The sequence below is a fragment of the Malania oleifera genome, chromosome 8 (genome assembly GCF_029873635.1).
Source record: "Malania oleifera isolate guangnan ecotype guangnan chromosome 8, ASM2987363v1, whole genome shotgun sequence".
In the NCBI taxonomy this organism is placed as follows: domain Eukaryota; kingdom Viridiplantae; phylum Streptophyta; class Magnoliopsida; order Santalales; family Ximeniaceae; genus Malania; species Malania oleifera.
This window is the reverse complement of record NC_080424.1, coordinates 13,166,877-13,183,421: the sequence shown is the minus strand read 5'-3', so window position 1 is coordinate 13,183,421 and position 16,545 is coordinate 13,166,877. Positions and strand designations below refer to the sequence as shown.

Here is a 16,545-nt window from a genome sequence, read left to right as displayed (position 1 = left end):
ATGAGCAATGTTTCTATTCCGCTATTCACATAAAACCCATGGTGACTTATCAGCTGCTCTCTTTGAGGAATAATTTCAAATAAATATGGATGAAGTGTACATGTGCACGTGTGTAGCAGCACTATATACCATATATATGCATTTTTAACCTTCCACGTATTCTTTACTTTTCAGCTCTTATGATACTGATGTACAGATTACAAGATCAAAGGGAATTCATGCTTCAAAGATCAAATTTATCATAAAAAGAGCAATCTCGTGTTGTGTTTCAAACTGATCCAAATTCACTAAATTTTCACCTGCATCTGTTATGTGTGGTTTATAGTTTATAAACAAGAAACATTTTTGTGTTTTCACTGGGCAAGTGGACTATATTAAACTGGGAGATTCCCTGCTTGCATGGGCAAAAATAGGCGCAGACAACAATGCATTGCCTGAAGGGACTCAGTTGTAGGAATCATGTTAACTATCCTGATCTCCCTGATGCTCCAATAATCAAACTAAAGAGAGCGGTATGATTTGGGTTGGGCACCTTATAGTATTCCAGCTAGGGGAAAAGGTCCAATAGAAAATTTCAATGAAGATGACAGCAAAGGAAGACCATTTGATCATCAAAACCAGAGATTCCCTTTACCTCTGCAACTAAGTGAGTGAGAATATTGTAGAAACTTCCCAGGGCCAGCCATGCCATGGACCAAGTGTAAAGACCCGAAAATTTAAAAAGATTAAAATAATTTCAAAAAATAAATAAATAAAATAACAGATAAATAAATAAAAGGAATGACGTGGGAAAAGAAAAAAAAATTAAAACTAAAGAAATTAAATTAAATTAAGATAAATTAAATAATTAAATAATTAGTTATTAAATTAAATATTTTTACATTGGATTTAAAAAAAAAAAAAAAAACTAATTGAAATAAGAGAAATATATATATATATATATATATACTTATATAGTAGGTTAATATAATATATAAATATATATATGTATATATATATATAATAAGTATAAGATAAGATTTATATATATATATATATATATATATATATAAAAAGTAACTGACAGAAGATAAAAGAAGAAAGAAGAAGACGCCCCCCCCCCCTGCAAAAGTCCTGCGCCAGCCACAGTCACGCTCTCCTCCGTCTCTCTCCTCTCTCTCTTCAATTTCTTGGTGGATTTGCGGCAGATCGGGAAACGGAAGGTGCCGTTAGATTCCTAATTCCGCTGCCGACATTTATACTAGAGCAGATTTTTCATGGGAACGACTTAGGCACTGCTCCTGGGAAAAAGTAATTTTTCCTCATTTTCTCAATTTTGCCGTTAATATGTGGTTAAATCGACGAACGGACACCACCACAGGGTCCTAGTCGTCGTCATCGTCATTTTGGCGTATGTAATTTTTCAATTGGGGTTTTCTAGACCCTACTCCAAAGCGAGAGTGGAATTTGAGAATTTGGCTAAATTTAAGGAGATAATTATTTATTGGGTATTTAAAGGCTTATGAAGTATTAAATTAATATTTTATTCAGGAATAATTTATTGGAACTAGGAATTTAATTTCAGGGTTCGGGTGAGCGCCGCAGGTATTTTTCGAAGTCCCTGTTGGCGTAATTCAAGAAACCAGGTAAGGGGAAAAATATATATTAAATCATAATTTTTATGAATTTAATGAAAAAATAAATTGTGTTATACGTACGTGTATATGTTTCGGTATGGGTAAAATGTCAACTGTTTAAATTATATTTCCTTCAAGTTTAGGGTTGTTTATTAGATATGTATATGCGAAAATAAACTGATGAAAGTGGGAAATATTTTCAGGATAATTAAGTAAGAAATGAAAAGTATTTTCAACATATAAATATTAAATGTTGGTTGGCTTATTTTACAGGCAGTGTATGAATTTTATTACTAAATTGTGTGGCATGAGATTCTGTGTAAATATATGTTAAATGTATGAGATGCAGGCAAAGTAAGTAAAGCAATGAAAATAAAATATGATATGGACAATGTTGCCTGTGTATGTTAAATGCAACCATGTAAATGTAAGACAGCTGAAAGATAGTCATGTTAGCAGATCTAGCACACTTCTGTGTAGACTAACTGATGACAGCTAAAAGGAGCTGTGTTAGCAGATCTAGCACGTTTCTACATAGACTAACTGATGATGGCTAAAAACCAGCTGTAGTACGAAGTAATGAAATGAAATGTTATGCAATGAAATGACGATGAAATGACAATGAAATGAAATGACAAAGGTAAATGATGTAAATGGGAAAGAGTCACTTAAAGTGAAACGAAATGCAAAATTAAGTTATGAACAGGAATGAATGTGCATGAATGTATAATGACAGAAAAGAATGATGTATTATGATAATAGAAGTATGTATGTACGTAGAACATGTTATGATTGGGCGAAGCGTACCTTTCGCCTGAGAGCTTGTTGAGTAAGGCAAGTGCACTAGTAGCTACAGATGTGGCAGTAGCCACATAACGTACTAGGGCAGAGGGAACCTACTTGTATGAGCGGGTAGAATTCCCTATCCTTAGGGCCTTTACAGGTAAACTATTGTTAAACGCGTGAATACGAGATCAGTTTAACACTTAAGGACTTACTGAGTAAGGTGAGTGCCCTGGTATACTTAAATCATGACTTTCGGGCTGCTAAATGTATCAGAGCAAAGGGATGCTACTTGTATGGGCGGGTAATCACCCCTATCCTTGGGTAATCTCGTGGACTAAACATTTGCATGTGTTTGATTAGGATCAGGGAATGATTTCGGAAATTATGTTAAGGATTTTCAAACGTTAAATCTTATGTTATAAATAAACTCATGTTGGCCACACATTGTTTTAATATATGGTTTCTTCCCTTACTGAGATGTGTCTCACCCAAATATGAATTTATCTTTTTTTCAGGATTCCTTCGAGATCGAGCTTAGAGAGCTCGAGGTTTTTATAGCATTATTGGGAGATATAAGAAAAAGGATATAAACATTTTAATGATGTTTTTGTAGAAAGTAAATATTTAAGTTTTATGTCTTTATGTTTTAAGGCTATTGAGTAAGGAATGATTGTGAAAATACTGAATTATTTTGGGAGTTATGTAGATTTATGGAAATGCAGATGTTGGATGATTTATTATGGATTATAGTTAGAATTAGTAAACTCTGGTATATTTATATGGAGATTATGATTATGTTTTCTGCTGCGTATGTTATGGATCATGATTTATCAGGGATATGATCAGGTATAACGCACCGGGCCCAGGTTTAAGGGTTCAGGGCGTTTCACCAAGGGAGGCTTTAGCTAGGTAATTATCATGATTCTAGAAATTTTGCATTGACCTCACCCATACCCCCTCTTTTTCCATGCTAGGATGTCATGGGGAGACATAAAAGCAATGATGAGATCTTAATAAGCTAACGCACTTTCCAGGCTAACCCTAACATGCATGCAAGACTAAGGACTCCAGTTTTGTTCATGGGACACACGATGATGACTTTGCAGGCTTCAGACTCAAGTGCATTGTACAGAATGGAAACATGAAGCTCCACATTGATGGGTTCTTTAATATTTGAAACAAGAATTCACACTCATCAATGAGAAGCAAGGTCACCGTCCAGGTATGGAGGAGGACATTGCCCTTGTCAATGCCACGCAGAACTGGAAGAAGGAAGTTGGGGCTGGTTCAAAGGGGCCGCAGATACCTAAAGCAGATTCTAACCGATCACAACACACTCTTCTGGATCCATGACTCTCTGAATGAAATGGCAAAGTGAGAGCTTGCTGACGGTCAAGATTTCTCAATGTTTTTTGGAAAATTCAAAAGGGGTAGTTCGGTGGAGAAATTCATAATGGTTGTGGAAATTTCATAAGGACTAGGGTTTCCTTGCACAGCCCGACAAACCAATGGAAATCACCGGATGACATACTCAGAGAGTTCGCGAAGGACGGTAAGCAAGCTTCCCCTTCGCTAGAGAAAAATCATTATTGATCAAAGATTTTGCAAGAGAAATAGGAACAAAAAAATAAGGAAATCAATATTCTGTTGTGGTTTATCCATACCCCATATGTCATTAATAATGAAAATTTATTAAAATATAATTATAAATTAATAAAAATCAATTAATGACACTTAAAAGAGTTTGTTCATGAATTTAGTATACATTTTGTTTTCTTTCTCATTTTTCTTAATAAGCAAACAAGAAAATTTGGATTCTTTCATATTTTCTTTTTCTTTTCCAAGATCCAAATGTAGCCCTCCAAGAAGCTGTACAAAGGGATAGGTAGCCCTGTGATAAGCTGAAGCTAAGAAATGGAAAAGCCTCTATAACAATTGTGATCAACCCAGACCTTGTTCATCTCGGGTGTGCACCTTGGTTGGTATGTTCGTTGGAGGAGATGGAAAGATCTCAACAAGAAGGGAGGTGGAAGAATGTGCAAAGAGGTCTTAGGAGACTGCGCTAGGGGTAAAGATCTGGAGATGATTGATAATTAATTTCTGTTTGAGTTACCATCAAATGAAGCAACTCGTTTTGTAATGAAAAGGGAATTAAAAAATAAAATAAAATAAAACAGAGGGTCTTTTGCTGGATTAGTGCCATCCAGTGGCAATACATCACAAGGTAGGGCAGCTTGAGTCCATCTAGGTTTGACTAGCAGACCTTCTAATGCATAATCCGTAGGACATGGTAAATTTTAGAGCAATTAGCAAGATCTGTGGATGTTTTTAGGAGATCAATAAAGCAACCAGAAACTATCTCGTTTGAATTGAGGAAGGATTCTAGTTAAAGCATGACAAAAAATGGCAGCATTGAGGTTCAAGCTAGGGTTGTAGACTATGGAATAAGTAATGTAGTGTGGGTGGACACAGAACCCATGGCAGAGATGCGGAGGAAGATGGACTGTGGTTCGTATGCACACAATTGAGGATGTACAAGGGAAGCAATTCATGGTAATAAGGTCAATAGGAGAAATTTGACTTTCAAATTTGTAAAGAGGTCAGGTGCAGGGACAGGGGGATTAAAAGTTTAAAGCAGAAAGCAGGCCTAAAGAATGAAAACCCAAAGGTGTTGATGCCAACAAGCGATCGCTTGAAAAAACTGGTCCTTCAAGAAAAAGTAAAGGAAGCCCAAACAGTGACCATATTTCTGCTAAGAAGAACAATAAAGCCCACTCAACCTGTTTTGATGGCAGCCTTCAGCAACAAGGGGGAACAAGGCTTGGAAGTGGCAATTGTCATGGATGGGCAGAATGGGCAAGAAGAGAGGAATAACTTGAAGTCAAGAAGCATAAAAAATGAGGAAGAAAACAATTGCTTGGCTGAATGAATCTTACAACATTTGGGCAGGAACTTGTAGGCAGAAAGCTCGGAGTGGAGAGTGCATAATGGCGAGGAGGGAGGGGTTCAACGGCGGAAGCTGACCAGGGGTACTTCACAATGGGAGATAATGGGGTAACACAAAAAAAGGCTCACTTTGTAGGTTGAAAAATAAATTGGGAGGAAAATATTTTTTACACAAAAATTATGAAGATCCCAATTCCCATGACATGCACACTGTCTGCAATCATGGATCACAGCAAAAGAGTGGTTGAAGAAAGGGGGAGAAAGCTGGCCAAGCATTGAGTCATTGAGATGCGTCAAAATTAGACTCAAGGGATTTGGGAAGTTCCTGTGAAGGTGTCTATTTCAGGCAATGGAAAGGAGGTCATGCATTTGTAATGTTGATCAAAAAAGGATGGATGCAGAACAGTGAGGATAGAGGCAAAATAGAAGCCCTGAACACAACAAAGAAAAGGAGATAGAAAGGGTGGCTTGGTTAGTAAATTATACAAGGACTAGAGACTATTGCACAAAAAAGAGGGGACAATGGTAGTAGAGGAACAAGCAAAGCTAAAAGAAACCTATGAAGCACAAGATGGTAGCTCGTATGGTCTTAAATTTCAACGAAATGGTCGAATGTGTCAAAATTTTGCTTTCCATCACCCAAAAAATCAAAAAAGCATTCAATTTCCATCTTACAAAATTTCCATTAAAATTTCAATGAATCATCTGAAATTTATCAATTCACAAAAATTTTGGTTAAACTTCTCGAAATGTAAAATGAAATTTCCTTGGAATTCAAATGTGAGATTCAGATACAAAGTGAAATTTGTCTCTTAATTTATCGTTTTTTGTTGTTGTTGTTGTTGAAGCAAAAAAACTATTATGAGGGCTTTTGAAATTATATAAAAAATTAAACGCAGCTGTAAGAAACAACATTTTATTTAACCATTCGTGTCTAAAATATCTTTATTTGTATAATAAATAATATTTAATTGATTTATGAATTTATTTATATTAATGCAATATGTTTAATCTACATATTATATTACAAATATTGCACCTCATACACAAACATAGATGTATTTATTTATGCTATATTAGTCCTAAAACTTACATTATTATTATGTCTATTAATCATTTCTAAAGTTTCATTAAAGAATTCCATGTCTTACTACTAATCTCATCATCTTTTCAAATTGAAATTGACATCAAAATCAAAATTTCCAGAAAAATTTCTATACTTTTGGAGCTTTGAAATTTTAGTCAAAATTGAAATTTAAGACCTTGGTAGCATGGAGCATCACAGTTTTACATTACCTTAATAGGATAATGGTAATAAGGGTTGTCTAAAGAGATTAAAATTGGAAGTGGAATGCCTGGTAGACATTTTTTTTTAGGAAATAAAACAAGTCTATTAAAAAGAAAACATAATTATAATGAAGGATAAGAAATCCCCCAAGAAAAAAGCGCAAAAGAAACAAATTACATCAAAGCTGCCTTCCAGTCCCTTTGAATATCAGACAGCAAATACCCCCATAAACCACAAAAGAATGAACCCAAAGAAGCAAAAATAATAACTTTCTTCCAAAGCAATCTTGGATAAGTCTTTTGATCTTTAAAAACTCTTGCATTCCTTTCTACCGAACACGACCAAAAGATTATAAAACAGCGATATCCCAAATATCGTTTCTCTCCCCTTCTTCCCAAAACCCCAAAACTTTACCTTTAAAAAATCCTGAATTGTAGCTGGAGTCACCCAAACCTCACCGAAGTATAAAGACAAATTGTTCAACATGCATCTTGCTACCTTACAATGAATGAACAAATAACTAAGAGTCTCATTAGACTCATTGCACAGCATACAAATGTCTGGACTAAGCGCTTTGTAAGGCCTCCTTTTTTGTAGCATATCATTTGTGTTGATCTTGTTAAGAGTTAAAGTCCAAATGAAGGCCAGCCAGGATTTTAGAAGGAATCTTTGCTTTCCAAACAGCTTTGTGTAAGAGGAAAGGGCTAGGGTTTGTGGATTTTTTATGAGATTGGAAAAGAAAGACTTTGAATATAAAGTCCCTAAAGCATCCCCATTCCAAAGTCTAGCATCCCCTCGCGAATTTGGCACAAAAGAATCCAGCACATCCATTAAAATACTTAACTCACCAACCTCTCTTTCATTGAGAGTTCTAAGGAAATAAAAATCCCAAGAAAGAGAGCCCCCTCAAAAGATAAAAAAGCTGAAATTGGAGCATTGTGAATAGTGGAAGGTCTAAACAGCCACGACACCAACAGATCCAATGAAGACTCCCCAACCGAAATGTCCTCCCAGAATTGAAGTTTATCTCCTACCTGCCTGCTTTAAAATGAGTGAGGGAAAGAAAAGGCTGGCAACCTGGGAAACAAACTTCCAAGGACTCGCACGAATTCTAAGGGAAACTGCCATAGCTATTTCCTATTAATGATACGTTCTTAGAATTTAGAAACCACAACACCAAGCCGCAAATCCCCCTGATTTAGGCCTCTTAACAACATCCCAACTTACTGAATAGTCACTCTTATCCTCACCAATACCCGACCACAGGAAAGCTCTCCTCGTAGATACTAAGTTGGAAGCAATATTGACAGAGGTGGCCTTCATCATCGAGGCACCTATTCAGCATACATATTTTCCACATAAATTTAGGACAGTATGCATGCATTCGGTTTTTGTGTCGTGTAATTTTCTGTTATGTGTCTTAGTTAATTTTCTGTAACTTCTGCATTAGATGTTTATCTGGATAATTTGATCAAATATAAAGGGAGGGGTGGACAACACTCCCAGAGAGAGGCTCTACAGTAGGTATCCTGGTTTTGTGGAATACAACCTTGATTGCGAGAATATGGTACATTCAGTTTCTTGCCCGATGGAGTTCGAGGATGACAAGAAAATGGCTGCTCTCTGGTGTGTATACTTCCACAGAAGATGGAAACAGAGGGAATGTCTGAGCTGAATTGAATGAGATAAAAAATGATGCAGATTTCCCTAGGTGTTTTTTTATTGTGCTCCATACAAATGATGAAAAACTGGAATACAAGGTAGCTTTTTTTAAGCTCTTTTAGAATAATAGAAAATAGAAATTGTTTTCCACAACTAAGCAGGCCCTTAAGGGTTCTAACTCCTTTGACATTTTTTTCTTCCTAGATGTCCCACAAATCCAACCTTAAATCCTGACCGAAAGCAAATCCATCTTATCCAAAAGCTCTAGATCTATATATTGTCCTTCTCATTAGACTCTTCTTTTTATTTTTTATTTTATATATATATATATATATTTTTTTTTTTGCGATAGAGAGAGAGATCAAGACTGGTAAAACACAATCCATTTTCTTTTTGCTCCCTGTCTATCTTATCATGATCTATATCAAAAATATTTCTTTCACCCTTAATAACTGCCAAATGGGTACCCCTTCCAAATCAAACCATAGTAGTGCCACATGGGAATTGGGAAACATCAACTCGGGGATTTGATTCACAACCATGCTGAGCACAAGCATCATCCAATGATAACCAACATCAAACTTAAAAATAATGTCAAAATCACCATCCTCATCTAACACAGCACCCAATATTTGAATCTCCTTGGAAGCTGCTTCTTTACAACCCTTAATCCATTTCCCCAAAACCACCACTCTTTGTATCAATCAAAGTATCCACCAATGTTAATTCCCATCGTTTTTCTCCTGAGAAACCTTTCGGTGTGCAATTCTGGGTGAAGCTTTTGTTCCTAAAAAATTTCCTGCATCTCAAACCCAAGTGCATTGCCTTTGTTCAAGTTGCTGCATTATCCAACCCTGCAGAAATAACTTTCCTGTTGGTATCTTTTCAAACATCTTTCCTTTACCCCTTGCTTCACTATGCAGCATGAGAATTTCTACCCTCACAATCTCTTTTGCCTTCAACTTCACTGAACAAGAACACCCCCCTCCCCACCAAAAAAAAGGGGAAAAAGTCCATTGTAGAGTAGATATGAGACTAACTCTGCCCTCCATCACTCTGACACATTCTCGCGCACACTTTCCTATGCATCAACCACAACCTCTTCTGTGAACGCCAGAAAAGAAAAACCACAAAGCCTAATGAAAATCAGCAGTATTACCTGAACAGGCATTGCTAGATTTGTCAAGCCTAGGTCTCCACCCGTTGTTGCTGTAGCACTTCTGATTAGCAGCTTTTTGGGCCATTGGTTTTCCAGCATTAGGATTGGCTGCCCATTACGTTAACATTGTGTTCTGGCCCACACACAGACTTCTGTTTCAGGTCACCCTCATCCTATCGTTTGTCAAAGCAAAAGGCTTTTTCATTGTTTGAAGCCTTGCCCACTGCCCAGATTAACCAGATTACTTTGTGCTGCACTAAAGGCTTCAACTGATGGGGCTCAAGTAATACATAGGCCTATAAGAGATGATTTTGAACTAGATCAAAGCATATATCAAGAGAAGACAGAACTAGGTCCAAATCTAAACCTAAAGACTGGATCGATCCTGCTAGATCCTGTCCCACAAAGCCTTCTCATTCTCCTGCACATTGATCTGTCGCCACAGGAAGCCTAACTACCACTGACCTATTTCTTCTTTCATCAGCAAAGAACCAAGAGGCCCTTCAAACCACAACATGAATTGCAAATTTGTAATGTTGTCTTCTGATCTCAAATTGCCTTCCAGGTTTTTGAACTTCTTTGATACCTGATGGCACAGCCAAATCCTCAAAACCCACAACCCACTTCAAAGCCTCGGCAAATCAATGCCATTGATCACCATTGAATGTGTGCCTTTTTAATAAATATGAAAAATTCCCAGAAGGCTTGCTGTCATTAAAATGATCCAATCCTAGAAACACAGATGAGCATATGCACAAACATCCTGCCGTTGACATGGAGATATGAATGCACCAATTCTACACCCTGCCTTTCTCCAGCACAAGAACATAGCTCCCATTTTAACTTTCCCAAATTGCAGATTATAGCTTTTCCCTTTGATCTGAACATTTTTCATGATGGATATCATTAAGTCAAAGGTTTTGCCTTATCATTGAGTCAATGAAGAGATAAAGCTTTGACTCAATCTTTGATACAATCAACAGGGAAACCTTTCTCAATCTGTGCAGTATAATAACTAAAATAGAAACCGTCTTGAGTCTTTTTCAATTAATCTTTTCCGATGTTTCATTGTAGGACTCATAAGCTTAATTCCATGATTAATTATATCCATTCTGGATACCCCATTTACTTTTCACATGTAGGTACTGAAAAGGTTTCCTTCCGTGTTTTTTAGACAAGGAAAAAAATCCATTAAACACAACAGTTTTACCTCAATTAATGTGGCATTTCTTTAGTCATTATAATTTTATTAAATAAACCAACTAATCAAATAACCACCTTAATCTCCTAAGCATCTCCATACTTTAATAAGGATGCCATCTGGTCCTAAAACACTTCCATCTTTCATCTTTCTTAATGTACTCTAATTTTGAGAGTACGTCTTAAATATTTAGCCTTTGTATTATTTTCATTAAAAAGCTCATAAAATTAAGTTTGTCATCTTTCTTTTACATTTTCTTCTTTGACTAACTAACATCTCACTTCTATACATTTTAAGAGACAAAATACTAGCAATACTACAGGTAGCAAATTTGGATTTTTATTTTGCTAGCGAAGATTTTCTGAGTAGCCACACCAATCTGCAACACAACTAGTGTGTAAAGTTTGGTTATTCTTAGTTCAGGTTAGACTCAGCATGAGTCGGCTATAAAGTTTCAACACTAGATTACCACAACAAAAGGCAGGCAAGGGTGTGGAAAGAAAGTGGGATATATGTTCATGGCCAAGGCAGCCACAATTGAATCAAATTACCATAAGGCACTCATATTTGAATTCAATGTCAAATTTAAAAGAAAAAATTAAATTTTTTATTAAATAGAAAAAAAAAATATATTAACATCTAAATCAGATATAGTCAAACCTTCCAAGGGGTTCTGAGTGCGGTGGAGCAAGGATTTGACAGCAAGTTTTCTAGAATTTCATCCACCATATGCTTCCTAGCCAGAGCAAATGACTACTATCTAATCATAGATTAATTTGATGTTAGTTTCATCACAAGCGAGAAAGGCAGTTTAGGAGATTAGCTGGCAACCATCACTCTCCATAAGAAACCAGGAGACTGCAAAGGAGAGAAGGCCTCATAAGAGACGGGAGAAAATCTGAAGGAAGTGTTTGGGAAAAACGAAGGGGTATTCAAGTTTGACAAGTATTAAGAAGAGAAATGAGAAAATAAAGAATGGCAGGAGGGAATTATGAGCAATTTGCAGGAGAATGGAATGAGGGAAAGTCAAGAAGGGGAATAATAGAAATAAAGGACAGAAATCTGAAGCATCAGGCAGAGAAAACTCTACTCTTTGGACAGAGTATGTGGAGGTTTTAATATTTAAAAATACACACTTAATGCAGAGCAGTAAAGCCCAAAACTTCATTCTTCTTCCTTGATAAGAGACAACTAAACACTAAAAAGTAAATGGTCAAAACCCAACAAAGCAGAAAGAAAAATCATTAAGTCCTTGGCATTGCACCTCCGATAAATTTTTGTGTCTCCGAATACTCATAAGAAGAATAATGCAAAGAAGTTAAATATACACACCTTTAGCAGCTCCCAATATGTCACTTCATTCTTTCCCATCAAACGATGCTCCATTAAATCTAAACAAAGATTGGCATGTACATGACTTCGCATCTGAGTGCAGCTTCTCAAGAAACTATTGTACAGTGGTAGAATTGGATAGACACCATGGTTTTCTCCAAGAAAGTTTATCAAATTAAATGCCTGAAAAAGATCAAACAGAAAGGTATTAGTAGAGTAAGCGAACACAATTTACTGATAATATCGTTATAACATCTGTTGCAGACTTGCAGTATTTATATAATTTTATAAATAAAGATTTTCCTGTCACCATGAGAAGGTGGGTGGGGAGAAGGAAAAAAAAAAAAAATCTTCCTAGTTAAATTAATTTACTAACTTCCCCAAATATTATCAGGTAACCCACATTTGATAAATTAATTTTTTCAATTAAAAATTCATGGAAAACTAGTCAACCAGGAGAAGAGCTAAACAGCGCCATCAAATGACAGAATGATAAAGCACATAGAATTTGTATACACCTCCTCCAGATAACCCCCTTTACAGAGAGCTCTAAAAATAAGAGTATAGCATCTTGGGCTCATACTAATCTTCCTTTCCTCCATATGTCTCCAAGTTTCCATGACAAACTGCACAACAAGAAAACATCTTCCATAATTAACATATCCAAAAATTGCCAATTAAGGCCAGAATTCATTAGTCAAAATGTGAGAAATAAACAATTACTGCCTCCAACAGTTAACCAGCACTCAATTGTATTCTTACACAAGTAACACGACAGATCCTCTGCAAAGACAAAAATGTAAATCCCATTCACACAATATAAATGCTTTTGAACAGTGCATCTTCTTTTCTTTTCTTTTTTTTTTTGCTTTTAGATATTTGGCCCTCCTGCCCAATATGTTGAATGGGATGAATTAGTTAGCATCATTCAATCTTCCAGATTTTCTCCATATAGCCTCCCTAACATGCATGATTTAAATTTAATAACTATGACGTCATAAAGCTGGAAAGGTAATAGTAGCCATTGACCAGTATATGAACCAAAGCAATACAAGCACAAATTGTCCGGTCCATGGCAACTTTATCTGATATTTTTCCCTTAAAGAAAGGAATGCAGAATCCAAATTGCAATGGTAGATGTTGTAGGCAACATAGAATAAAGAAAAAAACAAGACTAAAATTTGATTCCCAGCTTACCGGTGGATCAGGTGAATTCATACAGTATTCAAGAATATGAACAAAGTCAGCAGCTCTAAGCAAGTTGTTCCCACGGCTAAGATCAGACAACAGATGGGAAGCTTTGCTCCTAGCCCCCAATCGAAGTGCATTAACAATTTGCACTTGCATAGATCCAGTGATTGATTCTCCTCGACGCCCAAATCAATCATAACCTGAAAATAAAAATAAGACCGAGTTTTTCACCAGAAATTGCAGACAATGAAGTAAATAATTTCGGTTCGTTCATTGAACAATTTCTCACGACGCTCTTCTTGCACCCATACATCTACATATTTATATAGACATAGATAAATTTGAAATAAGAAACACAATTTACAGTTTAAAAAATTTTAGTAATGAGAAACACAATTCATAGTTCAACACATATGAGGGATAAAATGGGTCAGGATAAAAAATGAAAGCTCTTTGAGAGCGAAAGAATGGTCGGAGAGTGGTCTTAGGGGTTGTATCTGGCCAGCAGCAATCAGTTCTCAAACAAGGATTATGGGTGACGGCAGTATTGTTATCATGAGAAAAAAAAACAACTTTCTTCGAGAAGAATGGGTCTCTACTCATCACAGAAAATTGATATAAAAAAGTCGATTCCATAACTACAACTTCCAACGAAATACACTGTTGGATTTGCAGCTCAATAAAGACTTAAAATCCATGGATGAAACTTTCAGGGCTCCAAATCATTTGTTATTTTACTATTTTTCATCAGTTTTCCTTCCTTTCCTCACAGAACGGCATGAATTTCAAAGGAATCTGTATAACAAGAATTACAATCAAGCCCTTTTCTTCTGAAGATTACAATGTATGGAATCTCAACAGGCGAATCAGGGCAAATGAGCAAAGGCACCTTGAAAAAACGATGTAGGATATAACAAGGCAGCTGGAGCAGACAGATCGGGGAAGAATGTCACTGCAGTGGATGAGGCGTTGGCAGAGGGGCCAGCGAAGTAGGAGACGAAGGCAGTCAAGGCAGAGGCAAGTGGAAACGTCGGCGACAATAGAGAAGGAGGAGGAAGGGGAAGCGAAGTGTCCGGGGCAAAGGAGACGGCGGCTACGAGATGAGATCACGGCAAGCAAGGAGGAGGAGGAGGCAGTCTGTGCTAGAGCAGAGTCAGGCAGAAAATTTTAAGCATTTATTATTTTTCGATGGCTTAATAATAAAATGAAAATAAGTTATTTTTTATTAAGAATTATTAATACATAATTATCTAATTTTATATAATTAGTTTTTTTTTATAAAAGTGATTTCTACTAGTTTTAATATTATTTTTCTATTGCTTTTATTATTATTTTTTATAATAGTTACTATTTTTCATTTTTTTATTATTATTGTTCTTTTTTATATTATTATTTTATAGTGACAATTATTATTATCATTGTAATTATTATTAGCTGTTATTATTATTTTATTATTTTTTAATAAGTAATAAAATAGTAATAATCATCATTATTTTAAATTTTTTTATTATTATTTTAATAATAATAAATATTATTATTACTTGTTATTATTGTTATTATAATTATTATTAGTTGTTATTGTTTTCATAATAATAATAATAATTAGCATTATAATAATTTGTTATTGTTTTTGTTTGATTTTTTTTATTTTCATAGTAGTAATTATTATTAATATAATTATTATTTTTTACTATTTTTATTATTTTTTATAATATTTACAACAAAGATGACTATTATCGAATTAATTTTTTCAAAAATAATACTTTCGGCATAAGTAAACAACTTTCTAGTTTTAAAGTTACCTAATGAAGATATAAAGATAATGTTAAGATGCTTGACAAGAATTAAAGTTAAGATGTCCAACAAGAATTAAAGTAAGAGTAAAAAAGAACAGTTGAGACGAAAAGAATAAAAAGTAAAAAGAACTGTTGCAATTAGTCGAAGAAAAGTTATCTCGTCTACAAATTGCGAAAATTCATACCATTAAGGGGTAGAGTGGCTTCAAAAGATCTCAACACTCCTTCGAAGCCTCTCCAATTTCCTCATTTTTCCCTTATTCTCTTCATTATAATTTTCCTATAACCGTTATTGTAATTCTATGAAGTGTTTAAGACCAATGATTGAACCACCTCTACAAGATTATTGTAAAGAATTACTGTAAAGATTTAAAGTAAGACTAATTTCATTTTGTTGTCAAAATATTTTTCTATTGCTATTTTGTATCCTTGTGTTATTATGTTCATTGTCACTTATTGCTTTGTACTTCTATATTGTATGTGTTTATATTGCATATCCTGAGTCCTGAATTAGTATTAGAGCCACGTTCTCATTGAAAGTTAAGAATATTTTTTCTCTAGGATTAGTAGCACTTTGTTCCCCTGGCAGTTTAGCCATAGGTAGGCCATTGTACCTCCTAGGTTATATCTTTTGATGTTCTAATGGCAATTGTATCTAGTAGTAGTCTAGATCAAGAAGTTCAAGTAGGACAAACAACATTAAGCCATGAATCATTCTAGGAAGATAATGAACTTGCAAGTTGGGATTTACCAACTTTTGATAAATAGTATGTAATAATCCCAAAAAGAAATATAGAAGATTAGTGAATTGATTCCAAAAATAATAATAATAATAATAATAATAATAATTAATTAATCAGATTTTAAAAAAAATTATTAAATAAAATTTATTTTAATTTTATTAATAAAATATATTATTATTAATATTAATTAAATATATTATCATTATTATTATTATTATTTTTATTATTATTATATCCTGAAGCCGGAAGCTTCAAGATTTCTTCTTCTTCTTCTTCTTCTTCTTTTCTTTTCTTTTCTTTTCTTTCTTCTGTGCAGCCTCTGAATTCTCATTCTCTCTCCCTCTCTCCTCAATTTCATGACGGATTTTCGTCCGATCGAAAATCCGAAGATACTACTGGACTCCATTCTCCGCTGCCGTCATTTCTACCGAAGCGGATCGGTGGTAGAAGCGGCATAGGCGTATCCCCTGGGGTAAGTCAATTTCCCCTTTTTCTTTAATTTCTTGTAAATTATAAGCACAATTGACGAACGGACACTACCACAAGAATTTAGGAATGATTCTATACAAGTCTAGTGGGATGGAATTCTCGTGGGGGTGTCGGACCAAAACCCCAAATTTGAGATACTTATTTTTAATTAATTAGCATTAATTTAGAAATACTAAAATATTGAGCATCTGAGACTGAAGTAGGATTTCTGGAATTTAGGATCCGAGTGAGCGCGGGTGTAATTTTGGGACCCGCAGGCAAAATTTGGAAAATTAAGTGGGGTTGTTAAATGTTAGTTTAAATATTAATTTGAGGTATATGGAGCCTAGGGAAGGT

The 16,545-nt window shown here is 35.0% G+C and overlaps 1 protein-coding gene across 3 annotated transcripts in view; it reads right to left on the bottom strand.

The window, feature by feature from the left end:
- The window catches only part of LOC131162465 (pentatricopeptide repeat-containing protein At1g76280), a 69,259-nt gene extending 54,909 nt beyond the window's left edge, over positions 1-14,350 (bottom strand). For 2 of the 3 annotated variants that reach the window (XM_058118970.1, XM_058118969.1), the window contains exons 1-4: positions 14,071-14,326; positions 13,188-13,381; positions 12,509-12,616; positions 11,991-12,173 (exon numbers count right to left, since the gene is read on the bottom strand). In XM_058118970.1, coding sequence (XP_057974953.1) covers positions 11,991-12,173; positions 12,509-12,616; positions 13,188-13,337 — 441 coding nt within the window. In that variant the 5' untranslated portion in view covers positions 13,338-13,381; positions 14,071-14,326. Of the gene's footprint in view, positions 1-11,990; positions 12,174-12,508; positions 12,617-13,187; positions 13,382-14,070 lie in introns of all 3 variants that reach the window. The other variant, XM_058118968.1, reaches the window with a different exon arrangement.
- Positions 14,351-16,545: the final 2,195 nt, after the last annotated feature.